Source organism: Dermochelys coriacea, chromosome 4 (assembly GCF_009764565.3).
Source record: "Dermochelys coriacea isolate rDerCor1 chromosome 4, rDerCor1.pri.v4, whole genome shotgun sequence".
Lineage (NCBI taxonomy): Eukaryota > Metazoa > Chordata > Testudines > Dermochelyidae > Dermochelys > Dermochelys coriacea.
Window position 1 is genome coordinate 67908744 of NC_050071.1, and position 20068 is coordinate 67928811.

Consider the following 20068-nt stretch of genomic DNA (forward strand, 5'->3'; position numbering starts at 1 on the left):
ATGACTTCAACAGTGCTTAAGCCCCTTCAGTTTTTATCAGTTTAACTGATAAATTCCTGAGGTTTACAAAACTATTTTTTTGTAAGAAGTGGAGGAGACAAGGGCATCATCTTCTTATGCTGCTGCCTCTGTCTCTTCCACTTTTGGACCCTGCCCAGAAGGAGAGATGGTGGCTTGGTAACCTGGGTAGCCCAGTTTGTAAAGCCACCATCTCCGCTTCCAGAGCGGGGAGCCAGGTCAGAAGTATGGGAATTATCTGAATCTCATGCCCACTAAATACCCATTTCCAACTTTACAGAGAACATGGATAAAAGTTAAGGAATTACTTTTCACACTAAATGGGTTGAAAATAAAAAACTATCTGATTACCTTTCTGAAAGTTAAACAAACAAAACAAAACAGGAGCAGTGATATTTACCCAATATTTACTGAGAAAAGTGCAGTTAATTTTTTTCTGCAGATTTTCATCCTTCTTAAATTTTTGTAACAAACTGATAAATTCCCTTAAAACTGAAAGGAAAGGGCCTCAATAATGCTGTAAGGGATTAAAGGCCTAGTCCAAGCCCCCTGTAGTCAGTAGGAAAATTACAGTTGTGTTCAATAGGCTTTGGAGTAGACATTAAATACTTCACTATCTCATTCCTTAAATTTTCTTCAGGGGACAAGTTCTGTTGAAGTATATCTCTAATATCTCATTCTGAACTGAGACTAAGCCTCAGAGTATTTGCACGACAATTGCCATTTAATGGTGCTTAAAGGTTAGAAAACTCAGAATTTATGCTGCAGAATGTAATTATCCTGCTTGGTCATTACATCCACAAAATGATTTGTTTGATTTCCTGTCCTTCCCCCCACATGCACACACCACGAGATCAAAGAGGGCCCTAGTTTACTGTGGTCCCCAGACTTACCCAAACCAATTCACAGGTACTTCTGGCCACTTTGGCTCTCCTGTCCCAATAATAAACACCACAGCAACTGGAAGTGAATCACAAAATTCTTTGACAGGTTTCAGAGTAGCAGCTGTGTTAGTCTGTATCCGCAAAAAGAAAAGGAGGACTTGTGGCACCTTAGAGCTGTAGCTCACAAAAGCTTACATTCAAATAAATTTGTTAGTCTCTAAGGTACCAAAAATTCTTTATGTAACTCACTGCTGTTGGACATCATTTTATCTACATTCATTTATATATTGCACTCTTTAATGTTAGTCACACTTCAGTTTTACATGAAAATGCTCAAAACACAAAATTAACAACTGAACTGTTGAATCTCTAATTGCTCAGTCTTATCCTGAACAGAGGATAACTATCCAGTCAAGTCAAAACAGGGTGATACTGGCATCTTTTAATAGGTCCACGTATGCTCTTTTGTGATTACCTTAATTGCTGAAGCATGAACTCTTAAAAAAATTCCACCCTCCACTTTAGCTGTCATTCCTAGGGGGTGTGAGGGTATAAATTCATTTCATATTCTTTTGTAATGGACTGCATGCTTCAACCTGTAATGCCTCTGATTATACTTTGGAGAAAACTTGCTATATATCCTTTCTACATATATTGGCAGAAAGTTCATGTTAATTCACCACTTAACAAGTGTTATTTATTTTACTTTAAGATAAGCAGAACTAAAAGTGTTGTTCCAGATGTAGAGCTAATAATTTGAGCCTTGTGGCTAAATACTACTTGTATTTCATGGGTCCAAGGAAGCATTTGAGGACTTGAAGACTACTTGTTGAAATTGCTTATTTTGCAAAAAACAAAAAAATCACATATCCAAAAGCATTAAATATGTATGTGCTTCACGTATCCTCAGCTCACATGGCTGCCAAAACATTCAGGCTCCAATGTAGCCATACAACTATGTAATGATTACTTTACAAGATTTAGAAAGTGAGTGTCATGGTGCAGGTCTGTTTACTTTGTTGATTTAAGTTTAATGCAAATGACCTTTTTAGTGTCACTTCGAAGTGTATTTTTAAGATGATGAGCAAATAGAATGCCTAGTAGTAACAAATAGATGGAAAGTTGTTGATGTTTTCTGTAACAGAACAGTTATAGCAGGTCTATTTCCAATTCCTCCTGGTCATCCAGTTTAAAAAGGTCATTTTGTCATGTCTGTTTGACACTGTTAGAATTGTTCTCTGTTGTGCTTTCTACACTTCCACTACACCTGGCTGACTAATTGAGAAACTATTTCACAAACGGTCACATTCCATAAGTAATGCATGTTGCTTCACTGTATCCATTTCCCTGGTCAGGGTTTTTTGTTCTTTTATTTAAAATGCATGTTTGTTTCTGCTTTCTGTAGTGGCTGTGGTGTAAAAAACACACACACCTTTTTCAATGAAGAAACAATATCACCTCTGTCAAACTGGCATGACCTCAGAGGTCATTTCTTCAGCCGATTGCTGTGAGTTTGTACCTGTCTGTGATACTGGCACTACCACAGCATCCTTGATTTCAGAATTCTGAATGCATGAAGGGTTCTTCTCCATTTTTTTGGCAGTGTCCGGGCAGTTTTGAACAAAGATCACTCGATTGTAAGCCTTCAGTCTGCGCCACAACTGAATGTAGACTTTGCACTGTACATACATGAAGACTAGGCCTCCAGTGAACCCAATTGCTACCACAACCAGTTTTGTCCAAAATGGCCATTCAAGGATACCTTTCAAACAAACAAGTTACAATTAGTGTCATCATAATGTCTTGCTGATTGCTTGTCTTTACTGTAGCCTATATATTCCAGTACTGCATAAAGCTGCCAAAACATTCTTTTCAAAGGATCTCTAATACTATTTGTACTGTACGTATACAGTCACACACATGAAGTGCAGCTGTTGTTATGATAGAAGACAGCAGCTGTTCCCTAGACATAGAAACAAGATCAGATCCCTAAACATCTAGTACAATAGGGGATTTTTGGTTTAACAAGGAATGCAGGATCAGGTCCTAGGACAGAAAAATAACTATCCTTACTAGAAACAGATGACATTTTTATGTCCCTTGATTGTACCCATGCGTATAGTACGTATTTTAAACAGGCAGAATGCAGTTATCTAAACTGGAATGGCCAGATCACTGGGCTTTGGCCCCTACTATTGAAATAAAATAAGGGTTTTTTTTTTTTTTTAACATTTGAGGGCTGGTTAAAAGGAGACTCAAGTGCCACAAGCTAGAGTATGTACAGTGTACTGATCAGCTACGCAGTAAGGTGCTGCGTGGACCCTGCTACCATGCACAAAGTTTCGTAACAAGCAATAGCAAGGTCCACATGGCTACTTGGTGCGCTGCAAGCTGGTGCACTGTAGTTTACACCCTAGTTTGCTGCACGCTACGGGTCTGTAAATACACCTGGCACACCCTATTTTATACCTCATTGAACAGTGGCACCTACAATACCAATGTGTTCCCCTGGTATGGTGCTGTAGCATTGGTTCAATAGCAAATTAGTGGGAAGAAATCCACCTTCCTGAAACCAGCTTTTTTTGTTCTTTATGCCTCTCTTGTATGTTTTTTCCTTCTGCTAAATCAACACATTGCTATTTTCCTACTTAGTTAAATAAGAACTTTACTGTTTTTGCTCATTACACCCTTTGCTCTCAATTTAAAAACCAGGAAAAACTCTTGAAAAGTCTTACTGTAATTGTAGAAAAGTCTCCATTGGTGATGACACTAAAGCTACAGAACAGAGCATTAATGATATGAGTAATGCTAAGATGATTCACTTTAGCCTAGAACTAGTCTTAGAACTTTACAAAATCAATTATTGCTATCCTGGGAACAGCTTTATAATCGCAGGATAATTAACAACACTGCAGCTGCTTCTTCATATGTTTAGCAGTATGACTAAAATGGGGGAAAAAAACCTCAGTTGTGCATTACTGCATCAGATCTAATGATGACCGTGTTGGCATTAATACATAAGTGTGTGGTTTTGAGAATGCATGTCATATGCCTCTGTCTCAATGCTGCTTTCTAGATATTTTACTTAAAATAAATTTATTAGTCACATTGGAAGATCTTTAAAAATCCCTAGAACATACAGAGTGCAAATAACAATCAAAGTGCTTTAGAGAGAGGCACTCCAAGATGGATATGGTGTCAGATGGAGGATTAGAATCCACTGGTGGTCATCTGCCAGGCTTAGTTGCAACCAGTAGAGCAGTAATTTGAGTTTAACCTAGGGCTGTCAAGTGATTAATCGTGTTGTTAAACAATAATAGAGTACCATGTAATTAAATATTTTTGGGTGTTTTCTACATTTTCAAATATATTGATTTCAATTACAACACAGACTACAAAGTGTACAGTACTTACTTTATATTTAATTATAACAAATACTTGCACTGTAAAAAACAAAATAAATAGTATTTTTCAGTTCACCTAATACAAGTACTGTAGTGCAATCTCTTTGCAAATGTAGAATTATGTACAAAATGCCAACTGCATTCAAAAATAAAACATTGTAAAACTTTAGATCCTACAAGTCCACTCCGTCCTACTTCAGCCAATTGCTCAGACAAACAAATTTGGTTACAATATGCAGGAGATAATGCTGCCTGCTTCTTGTTTACAATGTCACCTGAAAGTGAGAACAGATGTTCTCATGGCACCGTTGCAGCCGGTGTTGCAAGATATTTATGTGCCGGATGCACTAAAGATTCATGACAGGTTTCAGAGTAGCAGCCGTGTTAGTCTGTATTCGCAAAAAGAAAAGGAGTACCCGTGGCACCTTAGAGACTAACAAATTTATTAGAGCATAAGCTTTCGTGAGCTACAGCTCACTTCATCGGATGCATTTGGTGGAAAAAGCAGAGGAGAGATTTATATACACACACACACAGAGAACATGAAACAATGGGTTTATCATACACACTGTAAGGAGAGTGATCACTTAAGATAAGCCATCACCAGCAGCGGGGGGGGGGGGGGGAAAGGAGGAAAACCTTTCATGGTGACAAGCAAGGTAGGCTAATTCCAGCAGTTAACAAGAATATCAGAGGAACAGTAGGGGGTGGGGTGGGAGGGAGAAATACCATGGGGAAATAGTTTTACTTTGTGTAATGACTCATCCATTCCCAGTCTCTATTCAAGCCTAAGTTAATTGTATCCAGTTTGCAAATTAATTCCAATTCAGCAGTCTCTCCTTGGAGTCTGTTTTTGAAGCTTTTTTGTTGAAGGATAGCCACTCTTAGGTCTGTGATCGAGTGACCAGAGAGATTGAAGTGTTCTCCAACTGGTTTTTGAACGTTATAATTCTTGACGTCTGATTTGTGTCCATTCATTCTTTTACGTAGAGACTGTCCAGTTTGGCCAATGTACATGGCAGAGGGGCATTGCTGGCACATGATGGCATATATCACATTGGTAGATGTGCAGGTGAACGAGCCTCTGATAGTGTGGCTGATGTGATTAGGCCCTATGATGGTGTCCCCTGAATAGATATGTGGACAGAGTTGGCAACGGGCTTTGTTGCAAGGATAGGTTCCTGGGTTAGTGGTTCTGTTGTGTGGTGTGTGGTTGCTGGTGAGTATTTGCTTCAGATTGGGGGGCTGTCTGTAAGCAAGGACTGGTCTGTCTCCCAAGATCTGTGAGAGTGATGGGTCGTCCTTCAGGATAGGTTGTAGATCCTTGATGATGCGTTGGAGAGGTTTTAGTTGGGGGCTGAAGGTGATGGCTAGTGGCGTTCTGTTGTTTTCTTTCTTGGGCCTGTCCTGTAGTAGGTGACTTCTGGGTACTCTTCTGGCTCTGTCAATCTGTTTCTTCACTTCAGCAGGTGGGTATTGTAGTTGTAGGAATGCATGATAGAGATCTTGTAGGTGTTTGTCTCTGTCTGAGGGGTTGGAGCAAATGCGGTTATATCGTAGCGCTTGGCTGTAGACAATGGATCGAGTGGTATGATCTGGATGAAAGCTAGAGGCATGTAGGTAGGAATAGCGGTCAGTAGGTTTCCGATATAGGGTGGTGTTTATGTGACCATTGCTTATTAGCACCGTAGTGTCCAGGAAGTGGATCTCTTGTGTGGACTGGTCCAGGCTGAGGTTGATGGTGGGATGGAAATTGTTGAAATCATGGTGGAATTCCTCAAGAGCTTCTTTTCCATGCGGAACCACCTGATCAACATCCTCTACAGCAAACAGGGAAAGATTAAGAATGAGCTCTCAAAACTGGATACTCTCATAAAGAACCAACCTTCCACACAAACTTCCTCGTGGCTGGACTTTACAAAAACTAGACAAGCCATTTACAAAACACACTTTGCTTCTCTACAAAAGAAAAAGGACACTAAGCTATCTAAACTACTATATGCCACAAGGGGCCACAACAATGGTTCCCGTAACCCACCCAGCAATATTGTTAATCTATCCAACTATACTCTTAGGACAGATTCTTCTGCTGGGCTATCTCGGGGCCTCTCCTTTTGCCCCTCCACCCCCACGAACATGATACAGTTTTGTGGTGACCTAGAATCCTATTTTCGACGTCTCAGACTCAAGGAATATTTCCAACACACCTCTGACCAACATATTAACCCACAGAGACCTTCCTGCCAACACTACAAAAAGAAGGATTCTGGGTGGACTCCTCCTGAAGGTCGAAACAGCAGCCTGGATTTCTACATAGACTGCTTCCGCCGACGTGCACGAGCTGAAATTGTGGAAAAGCAGCATCGCTTACCCCATAACCTCAGCCATGCAGAACACAGTGCCATTCACAGCCTCAGAAACAACTCTGACATCATAATCAAAAAGGCTGACAAAGGAGGTGCTGTCGTCATCATGAACAGGTCGGAGTATGAACAAGAGGCTACTAGGCAGCTCTCCAACACCACTTTCTACAAGCCATTACCCTCTGATCCCACTGAGAGTTACCAAAAGAAACTACAGCATTTGCTCAAGAAACTCCCTGAAAAAGATCAAGAACAAATCCGCACAGACACACCCCTGGAGCCCCGACCTGGGGTATTCTATCTGCTACCCAAGATCCATAAACCTGGAAATCCTGAACGCCCCATCATCTCAGGCATTGGCACCCTGACAGCAGGATTGTCTGGCTATGTAGACTCCCTCCTCAGGCCCTTCGTTACCAGCACTCCCAGCTATCTTCGAGACACCACTGACTTCCTGAGGAAACTACAGTCCATTGGTGATCTTCCTAAAAACACCATCCTAGCCACTATGGATGTAGAAGCCCTCTACACCAACATTCCACACAAAGATAGGCTACAAGCCGTCAGGAACAGTATCCCCGATACTGTCACGGCTAACCTGGTGGCTGAACTTTGTGACTTTGTCCTGACCCATAACTATTTCACATTTGGTGACAATGTATACCTTCAAATCAGCGGCACTGCGATGGGTACCCGCATGGCCCCACAGTATGCCAACATTTTTATGGCTGACTTAGAACAACGCTTCCTCAGCTCTCGTCCCCTAATGCCCCTACTCTACTTGCGCTACATTGATGACATCTTCATCATCTGGACCCATGGAAAAGAAGCTCTTGAGGAATTCCACCATGATTTCAACAATTTCCATCCCACCATCAACCTCAGCCTGGACCAGTCCGATGAAGTAAGCTCACGAAAGCTTATGCTCTAATAAATTTGTTAGTCTCTAAGGTGCCACGGGTACTCCTTTTCTTTTTACTAAAGATTCATATGTCCATTCATGCTTCAACCACCATTCCAGAGGACATCTGTCCATGTTGATGACGTGTTCTGCTCGATAACGATCGAAAGCTGTACAGACACATGTTCATTTTCATCATTTGAGTCGGATACCACCAGCAGAAGTTTGATTTTCTTTTTTTATTGTTCGGATTCTTCAGTTTCCGCATCTGAGTGTTGCTCTTTTAAGACTTCCAAAAGCATGCTCCACACCTCGTCCCTCTTAAATTTTGGAAGGCACTTCAGATTCTTAAACCTTGGGTCGAGTGCTATAGCTATTTTTAGATATCTCACATTGGTAACTTCTTTGCCAAATTGCAACGTCAAAGTGTCCAGCGAACGCCTTTTCTCACTTTCAGGTGACATTGTAAATAAGAAGCAGGCAGCAGTATCTCCCATAAATGTAAACAAACTTGTTTGTCTTAGTGATTGGCTGAACAAGAAGTAGGACTGAGTGGACTTGTAGGCTCTAAAGATTTACATTGAGTGCACTTATGTAACAAAAAAACCCCAAACCTACATTTGTAAGTTACACTTTCACGCTAAAGAGATTTCACTACAGTACTTGAATGAGGTGAATTGAAAAATACTATTTCTTTTATCATTTTTACAGTGCAAATATTTGTAATAAAAATAATATAAAGTGAGCACTATACACTTTGTATTCTGTGTTGTAACAGAAATAGTTGAAAATGTAGAAAACCATCCAAAATATTTTTTTAAAAAAAGAAAAGGAGTACTTGTGGCACCTTAGAGACGAACAAATTTATTTGAGCATAAGCTTTCATGAGCTACAGCTCACTTCATCAGATGCATTCAGTGGAAAATACGGTGGGGAGATTTATATACACAGAGAACCTGAAACAATGGGTGTTACCATACACGTTGTAACGAGAGTTTTCAGAGTAGCAGCCGTGTTAGTGAAGTGAGCTGTAGCTCACAAAAGCTTATGCTCAAATAAATTTGTTCGTCTCTAAGGTGCCACGCGTACTCCTTTTCTTTTTGTAACGAGAGTGATCACTTAAGGTGAGCTATTACCAGCGGGAGGGTGAGGGGGCAATAAACCTTTTGTAGTGATAATCAAGGTGGGCCATTTCCAGCAGTTGACAAGAATGTCTGAGGAACAGTGGAGGTGGGGGACAGAATAAACAAGGGGAAATAGTTTTACTTTGTGTAATGATGACCCATCCACTCCCAGTCTCTATTCAAGCCTAAGTTAATTGTATCCAATCTACTCTGAAACCTGTCAAAATATTTAATACATTTCAATTGGTATTCTATTGTTTAACAGTGCGATTAATTGTGATTAATTTTTGAGTTAATTACATGAGTTAACTGCAATTAATCAACAGCCCTAGTTTAACCATGTGTTCTTGCTGCTTATGCAACTGGCTTGCCTTAGAAAAGTCTTTGTAAGTGAGAAATCATTGAAATAATCACTACAGAATGGTGTTTAATTACCACAGATTTCCCTATCATGGAAACTGCTGATAAGTGCTAACTTTTTCAGGGTGGCACTTTTGAAAGTCAGAGTGACTTTAGCACATGTTCCAGTGAAAGTCAGTTGGACTCCTACTCTTAAGTGACAGGGATGGTCTCCTTATTAAGGCAATGACAGCTACTCCACACACTGACTTAGGAGCTTCTGAAAATCCTACCAACCAGTGATCACTGTTGAGATGTGGTGTTAGTTTTGAAAAATTACACACCAGGCAATAGCCTCAGCTGCAGTAAATCACTGTAGCTCTGCTGAAGGCAGTGGAGCTATACTGATTTACATGAGCTAGTTTGATTAGATATTTCTGTCATCTCACCAGACCCTGGAGTAAATAGAAGAAGAAATAGGGAAAAATACTTTTAAGGATTTCCCCCCATCTTCCCACTTTATCAGGCTAGCATGCAACTTTTGGGGTAGTAAATCAGAGTTCTGAATTTCAATATGAAGAAGAGTGGGCCTGCTGTTGCATCGCTGTAGGGGATGGGAGCTTTGCAGTTGTCTGCAGTAATCAAATAAATGCTACTATGTGTGATCAAATTCTGTTTTTGAACATGCTAATCTATTTCCTATTTGACTTCACTGAGCGCCAAGGGGTGTATCCATAGTCAGGATTTGCTCCCATGTGTTAATTTTTCCTTAATGAATTCTTGTAACTAAAAGCAGCATAGCATTTGCAACTCTGCTAAAGTAGTATACTATATGCATGTTGGCAATATCTGCTTAGTTCATTAATCTACTGTAGTCTGTTGTAAAACAAATCAGCTATGTAAATCCAGTCCTGCATTCAAATGCCCTCTAGCACAACGAGGCCACAATCCTGACGGGCATACTACTAGTACTGAAATAATAACCAAAACTTTCATTAAGGTTCTAAATCAGTCAATAGGTGGAGCACGGCCCAAATCTGGACTGCCATATGCTTTTGAACAGACTCCCAAATTTTTTTATTTACTTATTTTCTCTGGATCCTGGAGCTTGACTATACCTTGATGAAGAAATGTGGACCTTGACAAAAATAGACTACCCCTGTTCTAAACTCCTCCCTCTCCCTCATTTTTTCTCAGTCTTTGCTTGTCTGGATTCCCACTAGAACTGGAAGTGCTGAAATATCACAATAAAGGCTGCTGTTAGAGGATGAAATCCAGCTGTGTGCAGAGAATGCAGGAAAGGACCTCTGTGACATTTAATTCCCACATTAAGGGCTGCACAGGACTTTCTACACTAGGGTGAATTTCATGCAGCGTTTCCTGCTGGGTCTGGAAGTTAACTTGCTTGAAATCTTCTAAGAAAGCCTGTTGCAAGATTTCTACCCCGGTTTTGTAGAAGAGAGGTTTCAATAGGTCAGATCGCGCAGCTTAAATCTTTTGGATGCTCTGAACTGAACTTGCACTGAACTTTTTAAGTTTCACTCATCCATTTTTAAATAGTAGCTTTAAAAAAGTCCAGCTATTGAAGTAAAATGAAAAGAACGAAGTGAATGGTTTAGTTGTTGTGATGGGTGATTGAACTGTGATCTCTTTGCACTGCAGGAAAGAAAATATATTCAGCAAAAAATAGGTTTGTAAACTGAATTGTGTGTCCTTTGCTTTGTCATCAAACCAATTCCCTATAATCCTGTTATATATTTACAAATAAAAAGTGCCTTGCTATCTATCTGCATTTCTAATGTCTCCCTCGCTATGTTAGCAATGAAGGAGATAAAGTCACTTACCATTGTCATTGCCTTGCTTAATTTCCTCAGCAGTTCGATCTATTAAAACATACAATGACCAAACAACGCAGGTAATAGCAATAATATGGAATGTAACTGAACAGACTATCTTCCTCCTTTCACTTGTTGTCATCTGTAGTTTCTCCCACTGTAATCAGAAAAGAATTAGAAATTAAGTGGGCTTGTAAAGAAAGCCTCCTTGTCATTCTAGTTGTTCCTGTTTGAAACGAGAAGAAAGACAGGTTAATTACAAAATATTTTTCTTATAACTTATGTCCCTAAGAATTGTAAGCTTCACAAACTTACCTGATGCATTATATACAAATCTACATCAATTCATAAGAATGTAGGATCCTGTGGAAGGAGTCTCACCTCTGATCTCTTACCACCTTTCTATGAAAAAAGAAAAGGAGTACCCGTGGCACCTTAGAGACTAACAAATTTATTAGAGCATAAGCTTTCGTGAGCTACAGCTCACTTCATCGGATGCATCCGATGAAGTGAGCTGTAGCTCACGAAAGCTTATGCTCTAATAAATTTGTTAGTCTCTAAGGTGCCATGGGTACTCCTTTTCTTTTTGCAAATACAGACTAACACGGCTGCTACTCTGACACCTTTCTATGAGTTACACCTAATCTTGTGTCTCTGCAGCAATAGCAGATTAACAGTGATGGGGAAGTCAAAAAGCAAATATTAGTTTTAACTGCAGGAAATCTGGAACTATGAAGAAAAATTCACATCTTCCAGAACTCCAAATGTGCTTGGTTGCACTACTGGCAAGCACTCAGATACTACTGTGATGAGCAAGATATAAAAACCTGTATGGAATAGAACTTTTAATAGTGAAGAAAACTCCACAGATTTCATTTAATTTATTGCTAGCATCTAGTAGCCTCCACCAGGTCATGGCCCCATTGTGCTAGGCACTGTGTAAAAACAATAAATGATCATCCCTGTCCCAAAGAGCTTACAGTATAACACTTAGCAACAAACAGAACTTCCTTTAACATTGGGCTTTCATTTATAACGCTTAGGAGAAACAACACTCCAATTAGTCTTTTCTCAAAGTTAAAGTGGATGTGTAATAACAGGTTTCAGAGTAGCAGCCGTGTTAGTCTGTATTCGCAAAAAAGAAAAGGAGTACTTGTGGCACCTTAGAGACTAACAAATTTATTTGAGCGTAAGCTTTTGTGTGCTACAGCTCACTTCATCGGATGCATTCGGTGGAAAATACAGTGGGGAGATTTATATACGCACACATACAGAACATGAAACACTGGGTTTTATCATACACACTGTAAGGAGAGTGAGCACTTAAGACGAGCTATTACCAGCAGGAAGGAGGGGGGGAAGGAGGAAAACCTTTTGTGGTGATAATCAAGGTGGGCCATTTCCAGCAGTTAACAAGAACATCTGTGGCACAGTGGGGGGTGGGGTGGGGGGGAGAAATAACATGGGGAAATAGTTTTACTTTATGTAATGACCCATCCATTCCCAGTCTCTATTCAAGCCTAAGTTAATTGTATCCAGTCTGCAAATTAATTCCAATTCAGCAGTCTCTCGTTGGAGTCTGTTTTGGAAGTTTTTTTGTTGAAGAATAGCCACTTTCAGGTCTGTAATCGTATGACCGGAGAGATTGAAGTGTTTTCCGACTGGTTTTTGAATGTTATAATTCTTGACATCTGATTTGTGTCCATTTATTCTTTTACGTAGAGACTGTCCAGTTTGACCAATGTACATGGCAGAGGGGCATTGCTGCCACATGATGGCATATATCACATTGGTAGATGCACAGGTGAATGAGCCTCTGATAGTATGGCTGATGTGATTAGGCCCTATGATGGTGTCCCCTGAATAGATATGTGGGCAGAGTTGGCAACGGGCTTTGTTGCAAGGATAGGTTCCTGGGTTGGTGGTTCTGTTGTGTGGTGTGTGGTTGCTGGTGAGTATTTGCTTCAGATTGGGGGGCTGTCTGTAAGCAAGGACTGGCCTGTCTCCCAAGATCTGTGAGAGTTCTTCTTAACTGCTGGAAATGGCCCACCTTGATTATCACCACAAAAGGTTTTCCTCCTTCTCCCCCTCCTTCTGGTAATAGCTCATCTTAAGTGATCACTCTCTTTACAGTAAAAAGAAAAGGAGTACTTGTGGCACCTTAGAGACTAACAAATTTATTAGAGCATAAGCTTTTGTGAGCTACAGTTCACTTCACGAAAGCTTATGCTCTAATAAATTTGTTAGTCTCTAAGGTGCCACAAGTACTCCTTTTCTTTTTGCGAATACAGACTAACACGCCTGCTACTCTGAAACCTCTCCTTATAGTGTGTATGATAAAACCCATTGTTTCATGTTCTCTGTGTGCGAATATAAATCTCCCCACGGTGTTCTCCACCGAATGCATCTGATGAAGTGAGCTGTAGCTCACGAAAGGTTATGCTCAAATAAATTTGTTAGTCTCTAAGGTGTCACCAGTACTCCTTTTCTTTTTTGGGTATGTAATGTTGTTGATGCCTGAAGCACAAAAGACTTTTGAATCTAACTAGGGAGGCATAAGGGGACAGGAAGAGGGCAAGCAGTGAGACCTTGGGGAAGGAAATGAGGAAGCAGTCAGCCAAAGAGATTAAAAGGGATAAAATGAGGGGCTCCCTTCAAAGTCAATCTACAAGTAGAAGCAGAATTTGGCCTAAGAGGGGGTGCTGTACTGAGGCTGGTGGAGAAAAAGAGACAGCAGCAGGAAGGAGGACAGGCCAGAGAAACAGCAAGAGAAGTCTAAGGGGGGAGGAGGGAGAGGTTGGGAAAGGCATATTATGTAAAACAAAACAAAAAAATAATTGTACCCATGAGCATCCATATGGTTGGGTGATGGTATGTGCTCTAGTTTCACTCTTGGAGAGATGTTTATACTGTGATTTCACAGTGCTGTATAAGAAGACAGTAAGCTCTTCAGGGCAGAGATCTAAAAGACTACAGAGTGAGTGAAGACAAATGGATAACGGAAGACTGTAGGGAAAGAATGAGGGGTACAACAAATAAATATTATGGTTCTAATCCAGTCCTGCCACAACTCCAATAAAGTCACTGGGGATGTACTTGTTTATACCAAGGATGCTTTGTGTCTTGTGGAATTTTGTGTTACAAGCTTCATAGGCATCTCTCAATTCTCTCTCTCCTTTTCATTTTGGGCAGAGGGTCAGCGGAGGTGAGTGACAGAAGGCTAACCAAAAGAGGAGTGCTATGATGAGGGATTTAGAACTACTCAGGATATTTATATCCTTGTATTGTTAGACTGATAGGTAAAGCATTTTTCATTTTTAATAAATCCACCAGATTATTACATTTGTACTGTGAAAGACAAGATGGGTGTGGTAATAACTTTTATTGGACCAGTTTCTGCTGGTGAAAGACAAGCTTTCGAGCAACACAGAGCTCTTCTTCAGGTCTGGGAAAGATACTCAGAATGTCACAGCTAAATACAAGGACAAACAGATAGTTTAGCACAAGTAGTTAACACACACTCTAAGGAACCATTCATAGGACAAAATGATGGGGGGGGAGTGTTAGTGGGTTACAGAGAGTTGTAATAAGCCATAAATCCAGTGTCTTTATTAAGACCAGTGCTTAATTTGCACCAGGGATGAGCCCTGGCACCTGTGGGCTTGCCACATCAATTATGGCAGTTAAAAACTTGTTTGAGCCCTTTCACCTCCTTCATTACAAATTAAGCACTGATTAAGACCATGATTTTTAGTGACTAGCTAGGTTATGAATTCAAGCTCCAACACTTGTCTTTTGAAAGTGGTGTGCTGGTTTCCTTCAAGAATAAGGCCTGCTAGCCACTAGAGGGTGCAATAAGACTGTACTGAGTTCATAAAGTTCATAACACAATGTATTATGAAGAGCATTCAAAGGCACAAAGAAATGAAAGCAAGATTTTGTAACTTTGCACAAAAATAAAATCAACCATTAAAAAGTGTATTGGACTAAATATAGAAGTAGAAACAATGTGCACTGTAGATTTTATGCACACATCCCAAAACCTTTGAAAAAGAAAGAGAACATTTTGTTATTAGCTCATGCCATAGAAAAGTTGTAATAATCTTAGTTAACAGTACACATAGCTCCACGTTCAAGCTTTTTGCTTCCTCTGCGTTATAAAGACATGATCTTCCTCTGAAAACTAAAAGCTGTTACCGAAGTTCATAATCATTTTTTTGGTAATTGCAAACCAAATCATCACGAGTCATCACAGAAATAGGAATCTAAACAGTTTGCCTACACTCAGTGAGGAAAGGGTATCTAAATAAGACTATGATAGCCAATGTAGTTAACAAGTTCCTTACCCTTGCTGGGTAATCTTCAGGAAATCCACAGTACTTGTGGGGGCTGGCTACAGGTCAAAAGGCAGCAGGATCAAAACTGCCTCTTTTTATGTCTTTTTGAGGTTATACTGGTTAATCAAAATCACTATGCTGGTTTTATTCAAACAATTACTCAAAGACAGGTTTTCTGAAGTATCCAGGGATGCAGTCCCATTTTCTAGAGCAGAGGTGGGCAAACTACGGCCCGCAGGCCACATCTGGCCCTCGGGACCGTTCTGCCAGGCCCCTGAGCTCCTGGCCCAGGAAGGTAGCTCCCGTCCCCTCCCCTGCTGTTTCCCCCGCAGTCTCAGCTGACTGTGCTGCCGGCGCAATGTTCTGGGCTACGAGCTCCTGGGGCAGTGCAGCTGCAAGCCCGGCCTGACCCGGTGCGCTGAGCGGCTGCCTGTCCTGGTGCAGCCACGCCACCAGTCAGCGGTGCTCCAGACAGCACGGTCAGGGAGCGGGGTGGGGGAGGGGTTGACTAGAGGGCAGGGGAGTGCGGGGGGTGGTCAGGGGCTGGGGGTGTGGATAGGGGTGGGGCGGTCAGAGGGCAGGGAACAGAGGGTTTGAATGGGAGCAGGGGTCCCGGGAGGCAGTCAGGAAGGAGAGTGGGGTTGGATGGGGTGGCAGGGGGCAGTTAGGGGTGGTGGGTCTGGGGGCGGTCAGGGAAAAGGGGTGGTTGGATGGAGCAGGGGTCCCGGGAGGACAGTCAGGAAAGAGAGTGGGGTTGGATGGGGCAGCGGGAGGCAGTTAGGGGCAGGAAGAGAGTGGGGTTGGATGGGGCAGCAGGTCTGGGGGTGGTCACGGAGAAGGGGTGGTTGGATGGGGCAGGGGTCCTGGGGGCAGTCAGGGGACAGAGAGCAGGGGTGGGTGGGTGGATGGGGCAGGGGTTGGCAGGATGCCGTCAGGGGGCGAGAAGCTGAGGGGTTCAGATAGGGGGCGGGGGTCAGGCCATGCCTGGCTGTTTGGAGAGCACAGCCTCCCCTAACCAACCCTCCATACAATTTCAGAAACTCAATGCGGCCCTCAGGCCAAAAAGTTTGCCCTCCCCTGTTCTAGAGACTGCTTATTATAGACATTTTGGATCAAATTTTCAAAGGAGCCGTAACTCAGTCTATAAAAGTATGCCGGCAATTCAAATTCCCTCCCCTGCACACAACACTTAGGTAAACAGACTTTATGCAAAACAGTTCCACGATCGAGACAGAAGTCTCTCCAAAAGGGCTGCACCCTTAGGATTATAGTTACCATTGGCTCACATTTCCCCATTCCCCTGCAACAGAGACACAGATTCACTGTTCAGAGAGCCACACAGTCCTCCTCTAGCCTATCCTGTACCTCAAGAATTAGCCATAGTATGGCAGATAGAGCCCTGAAAGGGCATATTTCTGCAGCATGCTAAAGGTGCAGTTCTCTGCATCCTTCCACCCCCTCACTGCATTCAGGGTTTTCCACAACCTTCACTTGGGCCAAAAGGCTTGGCCCACAATAATTTATTCCCACAATTTTGTATTTAGCTACCCATGTTTGTAAATTAATGTGCTATTTACATACGCAAATGTTTCTCTTTTGCAAGGGGCAAATGGCTCTACATACAAAATTGAAGTTACAAGTTAGGCTGCTTTGGGGAAAGGTGTCTCTCCTTTGAATGCTTGGAGCAGGAGGAAACTAACCTTCTGTACTGTGTAACAAACTATGTTACTGTGTAACAAAAGAAAAGAAGATAAAATAAGAGCTCAGAACACAAGAACACAATTCAGGTATCACCAGCAAAGAAGTGATAGCGGCTCAAAGTCTAGGTCAGTCAGTGTCCTGAGTATGTCATAGCAGCCACTCAGAAGGCTGTGTGGCTTCAAAGAGGCAACTTGGAGACTGTCTGAAGTAGAGAAAGATGTCTGATCCTGCAGAGAAAGGGCTTCTGTAGAATTCATTAATTGTAACTACTGTATCTTTTTCTGGATCTTTGTTTTCTAGGATTGGTTAGAGCAGCCCTGGAAAGGGAAATTCTATAGTGATAGAGCATTAAATCTTTTGTGTTTGATATGTTTTCCTGTTGCATCAATCCTTCTTGCTATATATAATTCTACAAATAAACATAATAGTTAGCAGAATACAAGAAGCAGCGCACACACCTGCATGGAGCTGCTTCTGTTCACATCTAGAGACAAGGCTATTTTATTACATAGTTTCTGTTCTTTTTTCAAGAAGGTAAATAATTGGGGGGGGGGGGGGGTGGGAGGGAGAGAGTATGTGTCCTTCTCCCTGCTCCTACCCAATAATCTCTGCAAAAGGGAGTCTGAAATGATGATTTTATGATGGCATCTAAAATGTGCGAATTCAAATGCTCTACAAACATAGAGAAGTGTGGTCCCTTTCCCAAAAGAAACCTAATATTATTAGCAGATCATGGATGATCTTTTGGAACAGACAGGGCAAAAGACCATAAGGACTTTAGCAAGTATATGATTCAGTGAACTGAACACTCAAGATATTTCAGTGTGATCTGAGTATATAACTTGGGGGCATTTATTTTCTATTTTTTTGGTCAGTTGTCAAAGTGCTAATTGTTTCTGACTCCACAGTAAACCACTCACTAATATCAAACTACTGGAGGAAAGAATCAGACTGTTTTCAGGAATGGAATGGGTTCACTAGGCAATCTGTGTGGGGAGGAAGGAGAAAGACAAACTAATACTAATAAAAGACAATAGGGATTCCACACAGGGAGAGCAGAAGAGCTTTGAAGAGATCAGAAGTGTGGATCAGAGAGGAGAGTTTAGCCTTTGTAGTATGTGAAGAAAAAACAAAGAGGAACTAGGGGGTTAGATCTGTAGCAAAGACCACCTTATACCCTAATGCAGCACAAAATACCCTGCTGTACATCACAGAATATTGAGTATGTCTCTGGCACCTCCCCTTAGGATAATGCAGCATTTTCTAGGTCTAGTGGGTGGGAAGAATAAGGGATAGAACCATGGCCTTCCCTTTGAGATAAACAGCACCCCAGAGGCACCACTGTTCAGTAAATTGTAGGGAGTATATTTGTGCCTGGTTGCTATAAGACAGAGATGGGCAGACTACGGTCCACAGGCCATATCCAGCACGCAGGTCCGTCCTGCCTGGTCCCTGAGCTCCCGGTTGGGGAGGCTAGCCACCAGCCCCTCCCCTGCTGTCCCCCCACCCCCACAGCTTCAGCTCGCCATGCCGCCAGTGCTCTGGGCAACGTGGCAGCATAGCTGGCTGCGGCCGGGTGGCATGGCTGCCAGTCCTGCTGCTCTGAGCGGCATGGTAAAGGTGTGGGAAGCGAGGGGAGTTGGATAAGGGGCAGGGACTCCTGGGGGGGCAGTCAGGAGACAGGGAACAGGAGCGGCTGGATAGGCGTGGGAGTCCTGGGGGCTCTGTCAGGGGGCGGGGGGTGGATAGGGGTCAGGGCAGTCGGGACAGGGAGCAGGAAAGGTTGAATAGGGGGTGGGGTCCGGAGGGATGGATAAGGGTCAGGACCGACAGGGAGCAGGGAGGGTTGAATAAGGGGTGGGTCCCGGGGGGGCGGTTAGGGAGCGGGGGGTTGGATGGGTCGGAGGTTCTGAGGGGGGCAGTCAGAGGGTGGGAAGTGGGAGGGGGCGGGGGCCAGGCAGTTTGGGGAGGCACAGCCTTCTCTTCCCGGCCCTCCATACAGTTTTGCAACACCGATGTGGCCCTCAAGCCAAAAATTTTGCCCACCCCTGCTGTAATGTGTGTGTTAGGCTCATCGTACCCCCTTCTCTTAACTGTGCATCGAGAATCAGGTGCCTATTATGCTAGGCACTGTAGACACATAGAGAAAGACATGGTCCATAGAATGTATAATCTAAGACCTGGTCTACACACACAGATTTGCACCTGTTAGGCTGTGTTTACACTGCCACTTTCAGCACTAAAACTTTAGTCATTCAGGTGTGTGAAAAAACACTCCCCTGAGCAACAAAAGTTTGAGTGCTGAAAAGCGCCAGTATAGACAGTGCCTTATCGCCGGGAGCCGTGCTCCTGGCGATAAAGCTACCACTGCTCGTTCGGGGTGGTGTTTTTTTTTTTTTTTATCGTTGGGAGAGCTCTCCCCTGGTGATAAAGCGCATGTACACTGCCCACATCACAGCGCTGCCACGGCCGCGCTGTAACATGGGCAGTGTAAACATACCCTTAGTTAAACTGATTTAGTTAAAACGTACAAACCCCTTGGTAGGCACTCATTTCAGTTAAAGAGTGACTTCTTTCACTGTTCCTCATCAACATAACCTAAAATATACTGGTTTAAACTGAAATCAGTGTCTACACAGACTTGCATCTGTTTAACTAAAGAAATGTTAAAATCACACACATTAAATTGGTGCAGCTCTGCTTGCAGAAAAGCCCTAAGATTCTACAGCTTCTGCAGTAATGGTCGCATAGATTATTGAAGAACTATGTTATTAAAATACCTCACTTTGCTAAACACATTAGTAATGAGATTTTTATCAGCACAGAATTCATAATGCAGCCTTTTCAAAATAAGGAACAATACATTTCTCTTTAAAAATGACAGTGAATTGAAAGAGTTGTACTCGGTTGGCACAATCAATGCACACCACTTGTTAAGCTCATGACTTTGTATGTCATCAGTTAGCAGGCCCTTAAAATGTGCAAAGTAGGGATATTAAGTAATTGGAGCAGATCATCTCTAAAATGCAAAATGAAGTAGCTGTTTCTGTAATCTGTATCATCAAGAATAATCATAGTTCAGTAACTATCCTCACCCCAGTACCTACATTCCAGCACAGACCTAAAAGCAGGAATGTGGAACATTAATATAAGAATGGCCAT

General features: G+C 42.2%; 1 protein-coding gene across 5 annotated transcripts in view; it reads right to left on the reverse strand.

The window, feature by feature from the left end:
• Positions 1–611: 611 nt before the first annotated feature.
• The window catches only part of MARCHF1 (membrane associated ring-CH-type finger 1), a 484877-nt gene continuing 465420 nt past the window's right edge, over positions 612–20068 (reverse strand). For all 5 annotated transcript variants that reach the window (XM_043513291.1, XM_043513293.1, XM_043513292.1 and 2 more), the window contains 2 exons: positions 10878–11025; positions 612–2664 (listed from right to left, as the gene is read on the reverse strand). In XM_043513291.1, the coding sequence (XP_043369226.1) occupies positions 2366–2664; positions 10878–11025 (447 nt within the window). In that variant the 3' untranslated portion in view covers positions 612–2365. The remainder of the gene's footprint in view (positions 2665–10877; positions 11026–20068) is intronic.